Here is a 21,413-nt window from a genome sequence, read left to right as displayed (position 1 = left end):
GCAGCCAGGGCCTGATGTTAATGGGGGTTATTTATGAAAGGCAAAGTGCACTTGAAATTGCACTGGAAGTGCAGTCACTGTAGATCTGAGGGGAAGATCTGAAATGAAGGGAAGCTCTGCTGATTGTATCATCCAATCGTGCAATCTAAAATGCTGTTTTTTATTTTCCTTGCATGTCCCCCTCGGATCTACAGTGACTGCACTTCCAAGTGCACTTTCAGTACATTTTAAAGAGCAGTTTGCACTCGTAGTGCAAAGTGGATTTGCCTTTCATAAATAACCCCCAATGTTTGTTAGCACTAATCATGCCCAGGGACTTGGACATTTAAAATTGTAGGGTTTACACTGCACAGATACATATGCTTAGAAAACTGTTGCTTTGTTTATGTGAATGCAAATGGACTTTGATCTTTGGCCTGTAGTTGGAGATTTGATACACATAGCCAAGGGCTAACACAGTTGCAAATAGTATTATGTGTTCCTGCCCATCAGGTGCAATGATTTTAGACATACATAAAGAGACAGATTGAAAGATACTGGTGGGCGTGTACTTCTATTGGGCGTGTGTCAGTGTACTGACAATACAACCTACCTTATAGAAAGGGCTGCAGAAGGGGGACTGAGAAGGCCAGGTTTTTTGCTGTGATTTGTGGTGGTGGAGAAGAAATGATAGTGTGCATATTGACAAACGCCCAACTACAGTTGTTTGCTGAAATTCTTGTGCATTTTATCCATCAAAAGTGAGTTTTTGTGGCCATGCTGTCAATGTTGTGTGTGTATTGTTCCTGTCTGTGGATTTGTGGGGTGGTGGTGGGTGTAATATTTTGAACATGTGCCTTTTTTAATATTATGTTGGAATGCTTTGTAAGAATAATGACTGTTAAGTATGTTTCTATAACCTTGCAGATAAAAATGTGATGTGTTGCCTGTTATACACTGAAAGTAAAGCTGTGTCCACTCTAAGGTTTAGACACATTTTAGATTGTAAGCTCCTATGAGCAGGACCCTTAAAATTCAATTGCTAACTGTTTTGCTAAATGTAGCACCATATATGCTGTAGAATTTTTTTTTTTTTTTTGAAGCTAGTAAATGAATGTACATAATTTTGTTTCTGCTGGCAAAATAAAAGTACATTATTGAGCTGGTTTGTTGTGGTGTTGTGTTTTTTCTCTTTCTTTTAATTTGTTTTGAGGGTGATGGTTTTGGGGAAGTGCAATATCTTTTTATGTCTTATAATCTCTATAGGCATTTGTGCAAAAAAACTAGTCTCTTTGCCCTGGCTCACATTGATGCTACTTTGAAAGCGCGCTACTTCACTTGAAGTAGCGCGCTTTCAAAGTAGCAAGGTCAGCGTGATTTCAGGTGCTACTTGATAGACATCTGTGTGGCTTCATACACAAACATCTATTGAAGTCACACCTGAAATCTGCAAAAGTAGTGCAGGAACTACTTTTTCAAATCGGTGCAGCGGCGCCGCAAAATTGGTGTCGCATCGATTGGAACAGTGCCATTGCTGCCAATAGGCTGTGACTTGTCATGCGATTTGATCTCTCAAATCGCATGATAAATCACTCCAATGTAAACTTAGGCTTCAGCACACCTGCAAGTAAGTGATAAAGGTGGAATATTTATATAACAGCTGTGGAGAATTGCAGGCAATGAATTCAGCTGGTGGATAGACAGTGTTGTATGTGTCAGCCCTGGTTCACATTGGTGCGATTTAAAATGTCAAATCGGTGGCAATTGCACCGCTCTAATTGGTGTGACTTTGGGGTGCAATTTGTATTGATATCAGTGCAGAAACCTGCACAGATGTCTCCGATATTGCCTCCGCAGTCGGGACTGACATGTGGGAATGAAATTGTGAGAGTTCAGCTGAAGGATTTCCTCCCGCTGTCAGTGTGAACCAGGGCTCAAACTGGGCCTTTTGTCTTTGTAATTCACCTACTGCTATTCCAGGGACACCATTTCTTATCAAACTCCCTTAAGTTTACCTTCAAATATCGTAATATGTAAAAATACAGATTTGCATATCTGCAAAAAAATGAAAATAAAAAATACTAATCGTGGTTGCGATCAAAAGAGCGTGGTTTCACCTTCTGACCCGGAAATGAATCATTGTAATCACCCGGAAGTTCCTGTGCTGGTCAGGATCTCCATCTAGGTGGACATGGCAAGGTCCCTCTTTAGCAAAGAGGAGGTGCTGCCGATTTGCCAGGTAAGTGTAGGATATGTACTTGTGCTTACTCAATGTGGGGTGGATGAGGTAGTTAGATTTGGTGTGGGTGGGGTTCATTGATTTGTTTGGCATCACCACACATTTGCTTCCGTCCCATGTGCACACATCACTTCCTGCATTTGTTCTGCTGATGTAAATCAGTAAGGACTACACAAATATAAATGAGAGCTCCTTTCTATTAAAATATATATGACTTGTTTCACAGTTGGATGACTTTTCCAGCAAATTTGGACCTCTGAGTTGCATGACAAGTTGTACTCCACGATTCTCAATGATAACCATTTATATCTGTGCTACTTTAATTCGCACCAACTTCAAAGTAGTCCCTGCACTACTTTGGTGTGACTTGAGGCACATAGAGCGCAATATTACACAGGCATTCCCAGAAGTTGGGGCCAAGTTGCAGCGGCAAAGTGGCAGCAAAATAGTGTGACTTTCAGGTCGCAGCAGTGTGAATGAGATTCAGGGATAACACCTTTGAATTTGGCCATATTGTCACTTGTGCATCCTGAAAGTGGGGCAAATTCATCCCTGCACTACCTTGGTTTGACTTTGATGCGATTTGAGGTCCATACACCACAAGATTACACAGACATTGCTTCAAGTCATGGAAAAGCTGTGCAATTTTAGGGTCGCACAACTGCAAATGGGGCCTTATTCAAGGGTGTTATCAATTAATCTAATTAAGTTACTTTCACACTTGGGTGATTTTTCATGCAGCTTTGGACCTCAGTCACATGAAAAGTTGTCCCCCATGATTTCCATTCATATCTATGCAACACTTCACCCATGTTCACACAGTTCTGAATTGACATGTCAAATTGCAGGCCAAATTGGCGCCTATTGACGGCAATGGAACTGTTCGAATTGGTGCAATGCCACAACGCTTCCCAAAAGTAGTTCCTGCACTGCTTTGGGCGACTTCAGGGGGCGATTTCGTACCTCCCAACTTTTTGAGATGGGTATAAGGGACACCTATTAGCAAAAGTATGTAGGCATAGGACACACCTCCTAAAACACCTTCTTAAAAGGAAAATTATTAATATTAATATATATATATATATATATATATATATATTAGTTAAACCTCCAAGTGCTTTTTTTTTAACCAATAATATTCCTTTAGATTGGCTTTGGAAATTTACAAACAAAGCAATTTAGAAATTAGATGAAAGGTTTAGCGCTGGGAAACCCTTTTTGAAAAGATAAAAAGTGCATTTTATATACAACTATACAGATCAGAACAAAATGAGAGACAAATGAGGAGGAAAGATGGACAGAGGGACTTAGTTCCAAATAAGGGACAGTTGGGATGTGATTTTACTAGACATCTGTGCAGGAAAGTGCACTGATGTCTCTGAAATTGCTGACAAAGTCGCACTGAGGCCCCTTTCACACTTGTGTGACTTTGGACATCAGAGTTGCATGACAAGTCATACCCCATGATTTTCAATGTGTACCTTTCGTATCAGTGCTACTTCAAGTCACACCGACTTCAATGTAGTCCCTGTACTACTTTGGTCCAACTTTGATGGGCGTTGAGGCCCATAGAACTCAAGTTTACACAGGCATTCCCTGGAATCGCGGCAAAATTGCTGACACAAAATCGCGGGAAAATTGCACACCTTTCCCTGCGACTCCTGCGTCCATAGACCTCAAGATTACACAGGCATTGCTTAAAGTCGCATCAAAATCACGTAACTTTCAGGTCGCACAAGTGTGAAAGGGGCCTAAGTCACGGTGCTGAGTACTATTATACCTAGAATATAAAGTAGTCCCACTATCAAACACTAGTAAACGTATGTTCTCAATATAATTGTGCTCAAATGGCTAAAAATCATACAGATGGTATCACCTATTTAAAGCTTGCATTAGACTCAGCAGCATATGCTGAAAAGAGGCGGATACCTATTAGCCAATGCCACATCAGCACGAGCATGGTTGTTACTATGAAATTAATACCTGAAATGCAAAACATTATTGCATAGAATCAAACATTAGTAAATGTATTTTCTCTGTAGGTACGTGCTCAACTCTGTAGCTTAGCGGTATGCCCTGCTGCCCTCAAAGGTTCAAGCCATGAGTTCAAATGCCACTGACAGCATCACCTCCTGAAAGCGTGCATTGTACTCAGCAGCTAATTAGCCAATGCACATCTGTCTGGTTTATTCCATATTTTAACTCTTCAAATGTATGCAGTGGTATGTACTTATTCAATAATATTATGGTGTGGAATTCCAAAAATCACGGAAAAAACATCTTGGGGTACCCTTCGGGTCTGGTATGGACTTTAAGGGGAACCCCACACCAAAATGTAAAATAAAATCGACGTGGGGGCCCCCCAAAATTCATACCAGACCCTTAGTCGAGCATGCAGCCTGGAGGTCAGGAGAGGGGGGGAGAGAGCACCCCCCCTTCTGAATCGTACCAGGCCACATGCCCCAATGCACCTCGTCCCCATGTTGATGGGGACAAGGGCCTCTTCCTGACAACCCTGGTCGGTGGTTGTCAGTCTGCAGGCAGGGGGTTTATCAGAATATGGAAGCCCACTTTAACAAGGGGGCTCCCAGGATCCTGCCCCCTATGTGAATAGGTATGGGGTACATCGTACCCCTACCCATTTGCCAAAAAAAGCAGTGAAATGTAAAAAAATCAATAGCTGGTTTTTGACAAGTCCTTTATTGTAAAATAGCTCCGAGCCGTCTTCTTCCCTGAGCCGTCTTCTCTAGACGCTCTCTCCCTCCTCCAACTTCTCCCCGGGCTATATTCTCCCAGAGCCGTCTCTCCTGCCGCCACCACACCGCCGGTTACCCGCTAATAGAAAAAAATCCACTCTTCTTCTGTCAGTCTTCCTCCGCTGTGTTGTCACCCGCTGTGTGGCGTCTCTTACATAGCCATGGAGTGGACTCTCTGGGTGACGTTATTGGATGGCCACAGAAGACCGCCACAGAAGAAGAGGCTTTTCTTTTATTAGCAGGTAACCGGCTGCACGGAAGAACACAGTAGCGGGAGAAGATGGCAGCGGCAGGAGAGACAGCTCTGGGAGAAGACAGCATGGGGCGAAGAAACATCAAACACTAGTAAATGTATTTTCTATGTATTATTGTGCCACGCCCAATAGGCTAGTGGTCAGCAGTTCTACCTTGAAAAACTCAGGCTTTGAAGGACTCATGGGTTCAAATCCCACAGAGAGATACTAAAAGATTGAATTGATGAAAAAAAGGCAAATGACTATTAGCCAAAGCAGCATATGCTGAAAATAGGTGAACGCCAATTAGCCAATGCACTTTAATTTGGCTGATTCTATTATATTAACTCTTCAAATGCATGCAATGGTATGTAAGTATTCAATAATATTATGGTGTGAAATTCCAAACACCACACACTAGCTAACAGGCAGTTTACATTTCTTTGTTTATTTTAATTCGCTCGTGCACTGAAAAAATAAACACAGCTGGTGGATGGTAGGTTGGCTGTTATTTCAACTCGTACCGTGAGTGCTGTGGAGACATTCGAGCAGACCACTAAGACATTGTGCCAAGTACAAGACCTGCATAATAGTGTAGTATGATTAAAGAATGAACATAAATAATTACCGCTTTATAGTCAACTAAATTAAAAAATAAAAAACATGAAAAAAAACAACATACAACAAATAGGTAACCTAAATGTTTAATACATGAAACTTTACAGAATAGCAGACATTACTATGTAATAATCATTCATAACTGCATTTGTTAGCAAAAGAAGGAAAAAAAAACTAGGAATACTAATTGCAATATACATCAATAGATGCACACGAGGTAGAGCACATCTCACATAAAAATGTTTCTTTCACATACATGGATCATGGTTACAGTGCAGTGCTATATAATAACTTAGTAGAAATTGGCATTTGCATATACGCGGTAGCGCTAATAAGCGCTGATTTAGAATTTACTAAAGTTTGTTTTTTCAGGCGCACATTCACCTGTTGAACTTTTAATTGGCTAATTGGCACTATTATTTGCAATTTCCTGGCGCTATAGTAAATGACCCCCACAGTGACTAGTTAGAAGGGGGTTCTGACTTTAAAAGTTTAATGAATTATAGAGTGCAACACACATAAGAATGTAAAGTTCTTTCAGCTGTCATTTTTTTTTTGGGTGCAAGAATAGGTCTAAATTACGAAATACAAACAAGTAGTGATGGGAGCAATAATTTTTCCTCTAGATGTAAAGAGTGCCCCCTTTTCGTCTGTGAAGTGAATAACTCAACACCAAGTTCACTTATGTATTTGTACATGTTGATCATATCCCCCTTAATCTCCTCTTCTCAAGAGGGAATAGATTAATTTCCTCTAATCTTTCCTCGTAGCTGAGCTCCTCCATGCCTCTTATCAGTTTGGTTGCCCTTCTCTGCATTTTCTCCAGTTCCCAGATATCCTTTTTGAGAACTGGTGCCCAAAATTGAACTGCATATTCCAGATGTGGTCTTACTAATGATTTGTACAGGGGCAAAATGATATCTCTCTCTGGAGTCCATACCTCTCAATACAAGAAAGGACTTTGCTCGCTTTGGAAACCGCAGCTTGGCATTGCAGGCTATTGAGCTTGTGATCTACCAAAACCCCCAGATCCTTATCCACCATTGATTCCCCCAGTTGTACTCCCCTTAGTATGTATGATGCATGCATATTGTTGGACCTCATGTGCATAACTTTACATTTATCAACATTAAACCTTATTTGCCACATAGTTGCCCAATTAGACAGTGCATTGAGGTCGGCTTGTAAATTGGAGATGCAGGGTATTTTTTTCATCTGTTGGAAAATGATTGACTGTCCACACCGCACAAGGTATAAATGTTGTATGAGGATATGTAGGTGTACTGTTGTTGGTGTGACTTCCGCATTGCGTTATGCTCTGCACTGTCTAGTATGTACCTCCTTTATAAAGAAAGATTATTAAAAAAAGTGCCAGGACTGTACAAATACACCTAAAACAACTCCTTTTTTTAAAGTAGACACCCCAATATATTTAACAAGAGACATGGTCAGTTTTTTTTGAAGTTGTAATTTGTCACAACTTTGACTGATTTGATATATTTTTACATACTTTCACCAGAGCAGTACAGCATCATTATATGACTAGCGGTGATCAGGGGCACTGAGTGTTGACCGTATGTAAAAAAAAGAAAAAAAAAAAAAAAGGGTTCTTTCAATTTTTTTCCATATTGTAGAAAAAAAAATCTGGATTTTTTTCTACACTAGGACTGCTTATTACAGTGATGATCACTGTATAAGAAATCATTTTTACTTAGTGAATGGCATCTATTCATGTGCCATTGTGTACTATTGTGATAGTTGTGATTGGTCACAGCCATCATATGGTACAACAGGTCTGTTGTAATTGGACCTGTATTATGTGTTCACTGTGACCAATCATATAGGTCACAGTAGTGCACAATAGCTATGAGTGACAAGCCATTGTTTGTTTATAACTGACATGTGATCACTGTGATTGGCCACAGGGATCACATAGTACCAGGGCCATGCCCAGTTGTCTGGGTACACTGATCAGCGTTCCACCAGACACAGCGGGACAAAGATCGCACTGCTTGGCGCCTCCTAGGGTGCACGACATCATATGACATCGACCCAGAATAGCAGTGCTCCTGCCTTGCCATTTTATAACTATAGGCCGGGGAGGTGGTGGTTAAATCCGCTAAATACATTTCAGGTGCATTAAAACCAAGTGTGTTCAAAGTATTACAGTTCCTTTTCCTTAGGCAGCCACTACTTAAGTAGAAAAGCGTGTTCCTTGTCAACATGCTATAGAGAAGGACCCTTGCTAATGGTGTAGAAAGGTCCACATACCCAAAATTCTTGAAAATCAGCAGGAAGCAGATTTGACGATTGGCTAATTCTTGCTCCGACTTACCAGGGGGCATGTTGGCCCTTGGTGGGTAACCATTGCATATACGCACAGACCAATGTTCCTTCTCCACAGCATGCTAGCTGGGCACAGATTTTTTTTTTTTTTTTTTACTCAGGCTATGACTGCTATTTAACCACTTCAGCCCCGGAAGATTTTACCCCCTTCCTGACCAGAGCACTTTTTACAATTTGGCACTGCATCCCTTTAACTGACAATTGCGCAGTCATGCAATGCTGTACCCAAATGAAATTTGTGGGGTTTTTTTGCGCTATAAACAAAAAAAAAAACGACAATTTTGCAAAAAAAAAAAAAAACAAAAAACAAATTTTTTACTTTTTGCTATAATATCCCCAAAATGTTTTTTGAAAAACAAATTTCTTCATCAGTTTAGGCCAATATATATTCTTCTACATATTTTTGGTAGAAAAATTGCAATAAGCATACACTGATTGCTTTGCACAAAAGGTATAGCATCTACAAACTATGGGAAATATTTATGGCATTTTTATTATTTACTTTTTTTTACTAGTAATGGCGGTGATCTGTGCCTTTTAGCAGTACTGCGACATTGCGACGGACAGATCGGACACTTTTGACATTTTTGGGACCATTGACATTTATCCAGCGATCAGTGCTATATATATGCACTGATTACTGTGTAAATGTCACTGGTAGGAAAGAAGTTAACACTAGAGGGCGATCAAGGGGTTAAATGTGTGTTCCCTAGATGTGTTCTAACTGTATGGGGATAGGACTGACTGGGGGAGGAGACATATCGCTGCTCCTACTTAGTAGGAACAAACAATATGTCTCCTTTCCCCTGTCAGAACAGGGACTTGTGTGTTTACACACAAATCCCTGTGCTGCTAACAATCAAAACACAAATCAGATGTATGTAAAAAAAAAAAAAAAAAAAAAAAACTAACTGGATAGTTTACTATTTCTAGCATTACTGGCAACATTATCATTGACTCCATCTTTTAATACTATAATGCTATCAACACAACCAAAAGATTTGTAAAAAAAAAAAACCAAAAAAACCAAAAGAAAAACCAAAAAAAAAGACAGGAAGTCAAGAAAGACAAAACAAGTTTTGTAATTTATTTGCTTAACACTGAAAAATAGAGTTTAGACAGTCACATTAAAATATACTTAAATGTGCAGTATAACCAACTTCATATTAAGTGTAAGCACAACATAAATATATCTTGCAGTATACTGAGCTACAAATGATCATTAGTCCTTCCTAAAAAAAAACAAATGCAAAACAAGAGAGAATAATAACACATAACAATGGCAGGCATTTTAAAAAACAGTTTTGCAGTTTGGTATGCTTCTGGAATGAGAGTAAATCAAATGTTACAGCATTAAGTGGTTAACTATCTTGATGTACTGTTTTTAATTACATGCAACATGATTAAAGTGCTATAATAATAATTACTCAAACACTGCTCCAGTTTATCCAACAGTACAGGCTTTAAAAAACACCAGGGATTATTTAATGTTATTCTAATAAAACAGTAAGGAAGCCTAGATACTTGAGGGTGTAAAATCCTGGTTAAAAACTAGGAAGGCAACTATTATAAAGTAAGCCTTTCTTTACTAAAATGCCTACAAAGTGGCAGCCTGACGCAATGCTACCCAACGGCGTGTTGTGGGATAGCAGAGCAGCCCTTTTTCTTTTTTTTAGCAAACTTTCAGGATTCTTCTATGAATAAGAACAGGTATGTCAAGGCACTACAGTCAAGCTGCTGCATTTTGTAAAGAAAGGTTTACTCTGCAAAGAAGACTGGCCTTTTTCATGTTTAAAAATTCCTCTTTATGAACCCCAAAATATATATTCAAAGAGAACTTCAGAGTGTAGAATTTTACAGATTTAGATACATTTTGTGCTAATATTGTGAGGCTTGTTTAGGTTAGAAATGCCAATGGATTTGTGTTTGTAGAATCACCATATATTCAAGTCCAGGTCACAATACTTAGCATTCAATGAAATTGTTTAGGAGCACCACACCAACAAATACCTGTACTGTTCTGGATTTTATTAGCATACCTCAAAGCTATACTACTCTGATAATAAGCCCATTTTTTTACCTGAAGAAATGTTCAGCCAAATATTTCATGTTAAAGAGTCACTGATATTACTCATTTTTAGGAAATGGAATAATCAATTAGATGGGCTCAAAAATGGTAGTCTCACTCAATCTGAAATGGTCATTCCTCAAACATTCCATACTAACCGTAGTCAAGCTAAGCAGACATAAATGGCTTTTAAATGGTCTAAAACATCCAATGAGTGCCAGGAAGAAAATAATTCTCATACACATTTTCTGCAATATTTCTACATTGCTCTTTATTGGTGTTTTGGCCCACATTTTACCCCCTCAATGCAGGGGGCATCTAATTACATTCTGTAATATAAAGCAACATCTAGGAATTCCGGAAGTCTGTACCTGGATTAGGAGGGCTCCCAACAGTGCTGGAATTAAGGGGAGGCCATGGAAGGCAATGCCTTTCCCAGATGTACTGTACATCCAGAGCTGTGGCAACAAGCAAACAGTGGGAAAAACATATGGGAAGTTTGTGGCCATGATGAAAAAGTAAGTTGTTGGTTAATATTGTTGTGAGTTATGCTTTTTAATTTGGTACAAATTGAATGAATTGTTTATGTTTACCTCTTATCACATGGTTTTAGTAAATTTCAAAGAGATTGTAAAGAAATTTTACAACCAGACTGTAAGATGTATAGTCACCCTTACAGTCTTTTGTTGCATGCAATCTAACTAATCTTCTGCACCACGCACACAGTCTTTTCTTATAATGGAACAGTCTGTGAGGGACTTATGATACATTAGAGCAGTATCTGACAGGATTTTTTTCATATGTGCCAACAGTCTGTCTTTTGCAACATGTGACCAGTAAGAGTGGATTGCAGCTATTCGAATACTAAAAAAGTATTCATTTTTGTTGTCAAAATTTGCTGTGCCCTGTTTACACCAGAATGTTGTGTTGATGTGTTGCAGCATGTATGCATTTTTATGTAGCACAGTGCACGACAGCATTTTAACGCTACAGCATGTAAACTTGAATGACATGTCATTTTGTGATACTTTAGTTAAAAAAAACCTGACTGTACTGTGTTCTTACAACTCATTATACTGACCCTCACAGCCCCAAAACCTTTTAGAGTGCAGGCTGCTGGGAATCAGCCTTAAACAGTTGATGTGAAATTATGCCTGTTTAATCACACCCCATAGCCTAAAGATCCTTCAGTCTTTTTTATTCTGGTGGGTCCCAGGTGCATCCTGACATCACCCACGATTCCAACTGCTTCTTCATCCAGTCTACCACATGCGAGTCCCATAGAGCACATAATAAATCATTTTTGTGTTTATTTTATAGCAGGTATGCTCACCCATTAAATATTGCAATGCCTCCCTTTGTATAGGCCTCTGGCACTCCTGATTTACAGACATGCCTGCTTTGTTGAGCTACTGCTAGTTGGATTTGTTTGGGAAAGACCACAGTTCACTTTAAATTGATATTACAAATTTACTTTTAGAAACAAATTAAATAAAAAACAAAAAAACAAAAAAAAAAACACTGGTTTGGAAAAAGCAATAAAACTCAAGATGAAAAATACATATTGTACAATGTATGAAATTGATCGGATACTGCACTAGTACTATTTTGTGACAGTGTTAAATTTTAGGCAACATTCTAGAATTTCATGCAATGAAAGGGCTTTCCCTTTGACCATCAGTTAAAAAAAAATACTTCATATCACATACAAAAAATAAAAGAAAGTGCAACATTTCATGTTCACAGCTCATACAGAAATACATACAGGCTGAGAATTGTTAGAGTAAATAAAGTTCAACTTCCAGCCCACTTGCACTCATTCAACAATGCAAGAAAAGAGCAAAAACAATGTTTAAAATGCAGCAACCCAAAGTAACTTATCTCCTTCAGTGACCTAACCACAGCACTATAAAATCTGGTTACTGTAGGTTATGGCACTTTACATATCATTGCTGCTCTTTGACTGCATTACTGAATCATCTAAAAGTAAGTCTGGAATGTACAATGAGAATCCTAAATGTTTGCCGTTTACGTTTTCATTTAATTTTTATATCTTTCTGTTAGTATTTCACTGCTAACAAAAGGGTAGTTACATGTACGGATGTATGAATTGGACTGACCCAAAGCGATCAGATGTTTGCTATAGATCACTTATTTGTTCTGGCAGGCAAGAGATCTAAACCCCTTTACCACTCCCTCCCCAAGTGTTGAGGTCCTGCTGATTAGAGGTTACTTTCTGAATATGCAGTTTCCACACATGGAAGACTAATTCTTAAAAAAAAAACATGAACTATGATGCCATTTTTGGTTATGGCTTTAACAGTTTTCTACATGATCACAATTTAATATAGGAAACCAGGAAATATGGCTATCTACGCAAACGGTGTTCATATATTACCTGCCTTGTTCTGTCATGCTTGTTCAGGCCCTGTGGACATTGTTCCAATATGGCAGCCAGGTTCGCCGCAGTGTAGGGCTGCCTAAAGTGGTATCTCTATTGGGACAGAATGTTGTACCAAAGCACTCGTTTTGTCACCTGTATATAACTAGAGGCCACTGGTGACTGGCAACAAGGGTGCTAGATAAGGAAACATCATTAATATCTGGCACAGTGAATGGATTAATAGCCGTTGCAAAAATAATATTACAAGACAGGTAATAAACACTATTTGCAATCTTTATTACCCCATTACCCTGCTTTACAAAACCAAATTAGAAATATATCAAAATAAAGAAGCAGTTACAAGTTTAGTAATATTTTGTTGTGGTTCCAGTTGAAACTAAAATTTAGATAAACATAGGTGTAAGATCAGGCATGTTTTAAGGGCCAAGTATAACTGGCAAGATGTCCACAAGTGATGCTAAAAAAAACAAAACAAAAAAAAAAAAAAACTACAATGGAAGAGCTTGTTTACTGCATTCAGCAGAAAAAGGGGCCTTTCTGAGCCTGGTCGGTCATCATTTGTTTCCTTTACCATGCATGTTCTGCTTTCATATGCTGGCTAAATGAGGATAAAAGGTAAATCAGCTTTTAGCAGTGTGGTAATCAAGATGAGCACAGGTTGATCTCTCCTGATGGTTTTTGGTAACAGATCTGCCAATAGTTAAAGTGGTTGAAAACCCCTACACATACCCAGTGAAGTAACTGGCCTCAGGTGATACACAAAGATTAAACAAATCCTCCTACATAAGTTGTACCTGATCATCTCTTCTCTACAGCCTTCTAAAACTTACATTTCACACAGCATCTCTCAGCACTGAAAAGCAGGGGGCAGGGATCTGAAGTCTTACACTGCAGAGCTCACTGAGGAGAGCTCTGAGCCCTAAATGGAGAGAAGGGTAACACCCCCCTCCTCATAGTACATGGTAAAATGCACATCTGTGGATGTCAATAGCAGGCTGTGTGCTGGAGCTATCCTCCCATCCCCAATTATTTCTTGGTGAGAAAAGCTATCAAAATTGACTCATACAGATAACAGAGAAAAGCAGCAGAGAGAAATTACACTCAGTTCTCTGGAAACAGACACGTACAGTACACATTGTAAAAGGATGTGCTCTGTTCATATTTCATGTGTGAGGTTTACTACCACTTTAATACAATCATGTGGCAAGGATGCTGGCAGGGGGGCTTAATCTGTTTGGACCCCAATGCGTAAGCCTAGGCTAAAATCCTACATTGCCTGGGTTTGGGATGGCAGTATTACCAGAAGCATAAGAATGGCCTGCAGTAAGGGAAAAACCTTGTAGTGCTATGAGGAAACTGCATGCAAATCCTTTGGAAAACCACTTAAAAAAAAGAGGGGGCTATTTTAGACACATAGCTGGAGTCAAGACATCAGTTAAAAACTCGTGAACTGCTTCTGGAATAAAAAGATTTAACATATCTGTTCAGCTGAACCAAACCTAAAAAAGGCCATTGCTGAGCTAGCAAATAAACCAGGGCAAATTAACATCAGAACACACCATTTTCTGTTGTGTGGTTAAAATAACCTGAAGCAAAAGTACTGTAAATATTTTATTTTTGCCAAAGAAACTGCTGAATACAGTCTGTAATTAAACTAGGATCAGTTCAAATTCCCAAAATCTAAGAAACAAAAAAACAGAAAGACAGTGAATCCCATACAGCAGAAATACTTTGTAACAGAAAAAAAAATGATATAAGTTGTGCATAGCTGTACACAACATTAAATATGCCAATCTGTAAGAAACAAACATATGCAGTTTATAGAAATGCACACATTGAAAGTGTATTAGAAATATAGTTAGACATGTTAGATCATTTTTTTTTTTTTTCTTGTTACGCAAAACATTTTTGTAGGTGCCACCTCTCCGGGTTCTCCATCCCTCACTCAAATACTATGTTCAATGTACTAAGCACATTCCATCTTGAGCTATTTGAGGTCAAAGGAACATCAATGGACCCATCAAACAGGGGCACATTCTTAATGAATCACTTGTTCAGCTTAAGTGTGTGCTCTTAGATTTACAAGAAATGGGAATGTTAAGAAAGTCGAGCACACAATTTCTTCAGGAGTACTACAACAGCAAGCTCTAAAGAGGAAACCCAATACCCACAATCGGCAACATAGTAAAAACCTTAACTATTTTATCCTAGTAAATTCACAGCAACAACTGCAAGAAAAATGATTCAAGAAAACTTAAGTTTCTGAGATCTCTTATATAGCAATAATATGGAACCAGTAAAAGTCAACTGCATACGAATGTTCATGGTCAAACCCAAAGGGTGAAAGTATTAAAATATATGTAAATGGACTGCAGAAGAGCCATCAAAGCACAGCTTATGAAGACCCATTTAAACTTCACTTGCTGCATCCACACATGTTCGACCTGAGGTTTCTTCACTGACATCTTAATGTAAAACATTCATGGACCATAGCATTCAGCACAATCAAAACACCATTTACTATAAGAAAAACAATTTTATGAGATTTGTCAATGAAAAGAACACCTGTCCCAGAAGGTTTTGATGAAAGCAATGTGAAATCATGGGCTGCACTTAATAGATTTGGTGCAGGGTGGTTAAACCGTTGCTACCCAGCTCTATTATGAGGCCCATGATGTGGGCAATGGCAGCTTTGATCACTAGCTTCTGAGAAGATGTTTTCCTTTGTTAACAGAAATTCCCTCTAAAGTAATGGGGAAAAGTGCCTTAATTTTAATATAATAAAAGCTTGAGCATTTGTTTAATCTTTAAAAGCTAAGAAAAAAAAAAAAAAAAACTACAATGTACCAAGAACACCATAAATGAAAAAAAAATTACATGGATTTACAAAAGCATACTAATTTCAATGCATAACAAAAAATCAGTAAAGAGATCATCTACATATAAGAAAATACAGATAGGTGTGCTGAGCCAACCTTTGTCAATTAAGTCACAAAAAAAGGGGCAAATGTGGCTTGTTTTAGATTACAAATAACAGGGGCATGAAACTGCCCATAGCTACCAGTCTTATTCCAAATTTAATCAAAGTACTAACAACAAAAATTTCTAATTGGTAGCTAAGGGGTACTGCAGTCTGTATACTGCCAAATATTTGAAAGTCTATTGTGCCTTGTGATGAAAGCAGATAAGTACTGGTAATAAAAATATCAGCCAATGATTGGTAGGCATCATACAGTGCATGATCATACCAGTGTTGCAAGAAAATTCCCTCAGCCTTTACATCTTATGCAAATACTTTTATTTGTGCAGATGTGTGCACGACCCCACCCAATAGTACTCAAGGGCTCAAGAGCTGCAGTTATGGGAAATGCCTATTCTCATCATACTCTGGAAGCCACTGGCAAAGGGAGGTTTCTTATAAAACAGGTTATTTGGCAGCTTGACACCTAGCATTTAGCACATGGCTCATTTTGATATTACCACCACATGTTAAACTTGACACAACAGCATCCATTTCCAATGATAATTTGGATCATAGAGTGCTTCCTTCAAAAATGTAGGTTTTGATGAACTACATTTTCTGAATTTGAGTGATCCTTCTGTAAATTGCTGCCTCAATGTGTAATGATTGGTTACAAATGTAAAAATCTGTTCAGTCAGTCAAAAGGTTTTACAACCAGCAGAAAGTCCTGTTATTTGAGGTCCATGGCCTTTTGAAGCTGCAGTACATCCTTTCTTTGCTCAATGTGGTGCTCTGTATACAAGGAGACTACTAAATAACAGGTTCACTGCCTAAGAGATACAAAATGAGTTCACCTATAGGCAGCAGAAGATTTAGTCTTAGTATCAGATTTCCACCTTCATTGAATTCGATCCTTGAAGTTCAGGTAGGACAGTTTTTTTTTCCTATGTGCTTATGCAATATCCTGCAATATGATAAACAGGACGTTTAAATTGTGTTAACTGCTGCAGAGGTTCTGAAGACATAGCCCTTTTAAATTTTGATCTCCTGAAACCTAGTAACCTTCATATTCTAGCCATTTAAATTTGTTAATAATAATAATTACATGGACCTAACAGTCCGTATTTCTTAAAGGGTATCCCCAGGATGTTTGTCTTAAGAGATTCATATATAGATATATATATCTATATCTATATATGAAAGTGATACATTGAATGCAAGTGTTATCATAATGTGATTGTTAAAAAAGCTCTATGTTTACTATGCAACTAGTCCTGGACGGGGGGGGGGCATCTATATTTACTCAAATGCAGGCCGCTTCCTATTTAGCAGTGGTACATAATGGTCTGTCGTAAAGTAAAAGTCATGGCAATTTTTTTTCCACACTTGGCAGCAAACCTTAGCAATGGCCAATGTGCCTCAGTTTTTATGTGAATGGTCAGCAGTCAGTATTCTCCATATATCAGGCACTAAGTTTAATGTTCAGTGGCGATTCTGCCACTTCCGGTGCTTCAATGGCTTAGAGAGTCCACTAATGGCAGCACCCTTCACTTACATCAGTGCCTCTTGCTTAATCTATACAGGCAGACATACAGCACAATACCTCCTTGTGTTGCCCTATTGTGTTTTGCAGAGCATGTATATCATGTCACTATATCACGTTGCCAACTTGGGCCTTTGCAGCGACTGTCCTCCTGGGCAATATCTTTTGTAAGCAGGACAGAGGGACTATATGAACTGCTTTTAGAAGATGACTTTAGGGTACTTTCACTATTTTTATTTTTTACTGCATGTACTGGAAAATTTCACCACTGAACTACAGTGGTTCCTCCCTTTCCTCATGAGTCCTGCAGTAATGTATCAACGAAATGGACCCCAGCGTGCGGTTGGGGAGCACATATTCTACATGCCTGGAAGTGTAGAATACCTGCAGCAACCAGGGAGCAGCAACACGAGACCTGGGAAAGGTAAATATATACAGTAGTTTCTTTTACCAGATATGTCTTCTATTTTAATCCTGTATTGACGGGGTTACTGTAATGTGCACTTATGCTCATATATGGTCATTAATTTGCACATTCTTAACAGTATAGAACCTTTACAACAAGCCTTAATTGAACACTCTAGCTGCTTTTAATTTGGAGTTGGTCCTTCTCAAAAATACCCAAAGATTACAACAAAGACCAGGCATTTAAAGTTGTATACATTCCAGGATGTATGCCCCAAATGTTGGAATTCAGGCCTTACAACTCACAAAAACACCAGTTGGCCGTTTTATTAGAGGGCTGGCAGCCTGTAAAGATCTGCACTCATAGCAAAACACAGAGCTTGCCTTGTTAATTTAAAGTGAATTTATATACAATGCTTATAGATACAGAGATGAATAAGGGCTTGTAACAAAGTGCCTTTCCAGCTTCTAAATACTTTAGTGTTTGGGAGCAGGTTCACTTTGATGTCACACATAGCCAAAAGTTAATATGAAGATTTCCCAATGGACACACTACATGCTTCAAGAGGCCATGCAATTGTCAACTGAACAAGATAAGAAACGGGTTCTTTTTTGCAATAATTATAATTAGCTTTCATGATTTACAAGCAGGGGTCCGTAGTTTGGAGATCCCTGATTTAGAGCACTAAATTCATTGGAAAGGTGGAGCTGGTTTTCGATGTACAATTTTTGACATTCTTGAAAAAACAGAGAAAGTAGGATATAAGAAAATCTGCAAACATTTTATCCTACTGAGCACAATTAGCACAGATATTTGAATGTAAACAACAGTATACAAGAGGAAAGACTTCCAATCCATATAATCAACCTGCCATTTATAAAATAGTTGCTTTGTTCATAATACTACATATATCTGAATTGTAGGAAAAGTGAACAAAAAAGTCACTTAAAATAGTTTGCTTTTGCAACAAAATGAAGTGAACACAAAAATACATTGACCTAAAACGACTATTCACCAAAGTGCACTATAAATTCCACACCAGTTAAAAATCTGTTCTACATGCACACATTGTACAAATCATTGAAAACATACTAAATGTTTGTGTGTGCGCTGGATGTTTGCACAGGAATTTTTTTTTAAAGGGCCAATAAACTCAAAACAAGTTATTCCCATCTGAAAGAGTGTGAAATATTCTCACTTGCAAATGTAAATCTACATAAATCTGCACTGTTAATATTGTATTTACTGTAACTTACTATGTGGCTTATTATTTCACATTGTCATCCAGTTAACAGTAATTACTAGACAGGAAGTCAGCCAAGGGAAGGAAAATCTTAAAGCTGGACTCCAGGAAGATGTTAAAAAAACACTAATGAATGTAGGTATGCATTTAGCAAGATAAATGCATGAATTAGAATGGATTTCACTCTCTTGTTATCCCCTCCACATCAGCGCTTAGACTTGGAATGGTGGGCTTGCACTACACAACAATAACATATGTTCACAAGGAACATACTGGCAGAGGGCTGGCCTTTTGAGTCTCTTTTTGCCAATTCATTCTCCAATTACAGACTAGGGGCAGGCAAGATGGATAAGTTGTGTTGCCTAACTGCAACAGAGAAAAAGTCATGTCACTAGGCTGGTTGTGCTGGATGGACAGAAATAAAAGTCCATTGGCAGGACTGATTCAACAGAGATCATGTCCTTTGGCAGGTAATACAGCTCCCATATATGTATTTTAAAAGGTGCATTTAGCTCTTTGCTTGGAATTTCGTTTTAATTCTTCCCAAAGTTACTTTTGTCTCTAATTTTTTTCACTGCTAAAACTTTATTTGTCCATGATTACAAAGTCTTTTTGGAGAATAACAAACTTATTTTATATTTACTGGCCCATGAAATATAATTCTGCACACCAAAATTCAGAAATTATCAAATTTGAGTGCTATACAATGGTGCAACTATATATTTGCAAAGCAGATGAAATATATATCCCAACACAACATGTATCAAAAAAACTTACAAAGTAATAACTAGAAAATGACAGACCTCTTGTCCCTATGACTTTAAAGCAAGGTGGACCTTGTCTTTCACAATCCACTGTCTAAAGCATGGAGGGACTACCTAATCATAGAATGTTAGTCAGTCAGAAAGCAGCCAGTGAATCCATCATAGAAAAAGGCACTTTTGTAAGATTTTTTTGATGACAGTTGTTTATTTTTCAGTACACAGTGAGTATAGATCACTCGCAATTTCTGCAATTTAAACACCTTATGATTGTAATAAAGATAAGATAGATGAATGCTGGGCAAAAATGGAAATTGTCACAAACAAAAGACTACTGTGTATAGATGAGTCTAAATATATTCAGAGGTACAATACACATAAGCCCCTCACCAGGAGAGGGAGAAGTAGGTCCCGCTTTAGTTTGTTTTCTTTTGATCACTGTGGTACTGCGTCTCCTCCATGTTGTCAGGTGTAAAATCAGTACAGAAGCCATTTGGAGCATTGGGAGAAGGGCTGTCTATACGAGTTTCAAAGTCCACCATATTTGGATAAATATAGTCTTCAGCAAAATTGGGGTTCAGTTCTGCAAATCTGTCAAAGTCCTCTAAAACAAGATAAAAACGAAAAAAAAAAAAAAACACACAGACATGCAAGTTAGTACTTGTATTTTTAAAAAGGAGATTGGCATTAACAGGCCCCCCATATATTTCTGCCTACAGGTCAGAAATATCAGCTGGTGCCAGAGCTTAGAGAGCAGAGGCCTCGTCGCCATCATGTAAAAGCGCTCACACACTTCGTCATGTCAGGAGGTCACTTGCACCCTAAAGCCTGGTACACACTACAGTTTTTTTTTTTCGGTTGCACGAAAAAAAACGGACAGCTCCGGTGGGAGACACTGCACTAACCATGCGAGGTTAGTGCAGCAATCTCCCCTGGTGAGCAGTTGCGTTCTGACAGGGGGACAGCCCCCCCACCAGAACACTCCAAACAGCGCTCTGCCTTTGGCTGAGAGCGCTGATTGGGAGTCGGTCGGCTGCTGGTTTTCAAGCATGCACATTCGACACAGTCTTCTGTCAGACAGACCGACATACACACAGGCAGAATGACGGTCGGTATTTTTTGTACCGGAAAATGTCTCCCGACATCCTGCACGTGTGTACAGGGCTTTACACCTAGAAGTACCAGGCATTTTGTGCTGGCTGTAATAAAGGCCAGTGTGACAAGGAAGCGCTGGAGAGGCAAGTATCAACGTGTCAGAGGAGTTAGCAGCTTTACACAATATTTGAAAGGATTGCTATAGTCTTTTTATCACAACTTTTGCTTACACCTGATATATGTATGAGAATGTGATCAGCTAAATGAAAATCTTATGACTGTGTTACGGGCCAGGTGAAGCAGGATCAAAACCTTCAATACTCCTACTCCAATAGCAAATTCTCCCTACCATAATTTACAGCTCTGTCCATGTCCACTTTGGAATTGTGTGTGTTCTGCCCAAAGTTTGGAACATGAAATTGTAAAAAAAATGTCTTGGTATACTGATGCCTTAAGAGTTCCCTTCATTGTAACTAAGGGGCCAAGCCCAACCTCTGAAAATACAATCCCACAAGATAATCCCCCCTCCACCAAATGATTTGGGGAGGTGGCCCAATACTTTGGCAATATAGTGTGGATGAGCAATTTTGCGGTGTGCAAGTGGTTTATCAGGGTTATGGCTGAAGCTATCACCCAAAACCCCGATATATATATATTTTTTTTTAGACGGCTACTGGCTTTCTCATAATAGCCCGAGAAAGGGGCGACTGGCTTTCTCATAAGGGCCCGAGAATTTATCGAGCAGCTGGCCATAGAGGTC

The 21,413-nt window shown here is 38.7% G+C and overlaps 1 protein-coding gene across 2 annotated transcripts in view; it reads right to left on the bottom strand.

Annotated features, from left to right (window-relative positions):
- Nucleotides 1-9,237: 9,237 nt before the first annotated feature.
- LPCAT1 (lysophosphatidylcholine acyltransferase 1) overlaps nucleotides 9,238-21,413 on the bottom strand; it is a 277,273-nt gene continuing 265,097 nt past the window's right edge. For both annotated transcript variants that reach the window (XM_073630841.1, XM_073630842.1), the window contains exon 14: nucleotides 9,238-20,162. In XM_073630841.1, the coding sequence (XP_073486942.1) occupies nucleotides 19,975-20,162 (188 nt within the window). In that variant the 3' untranslated portion in view covers nucleotides 9,238-19,974. The remainder of the gene's footprint in view (nucleotides 20,163-21,413) is intronic.

This window comes from Aquarana catesbeiana, linkage group LG05, assembly GCF_042186555.1.
Source record: "Aquarana catesbeiana isolate 2022-GZ linkage group LG05, ASM4218655v1, whole genome shotgun sequence".
Taxonomy (NCBI): Eukaryota; Metazoa; Chordata; class Amphibia; order Anura; family Ranidae; genus Aquarana; species Aquarana catesbeiana.
Note: the sequence above shows the minus strand (reverse complement) of the source record. Positions and strands in the feature narration are given on the sequence as shown.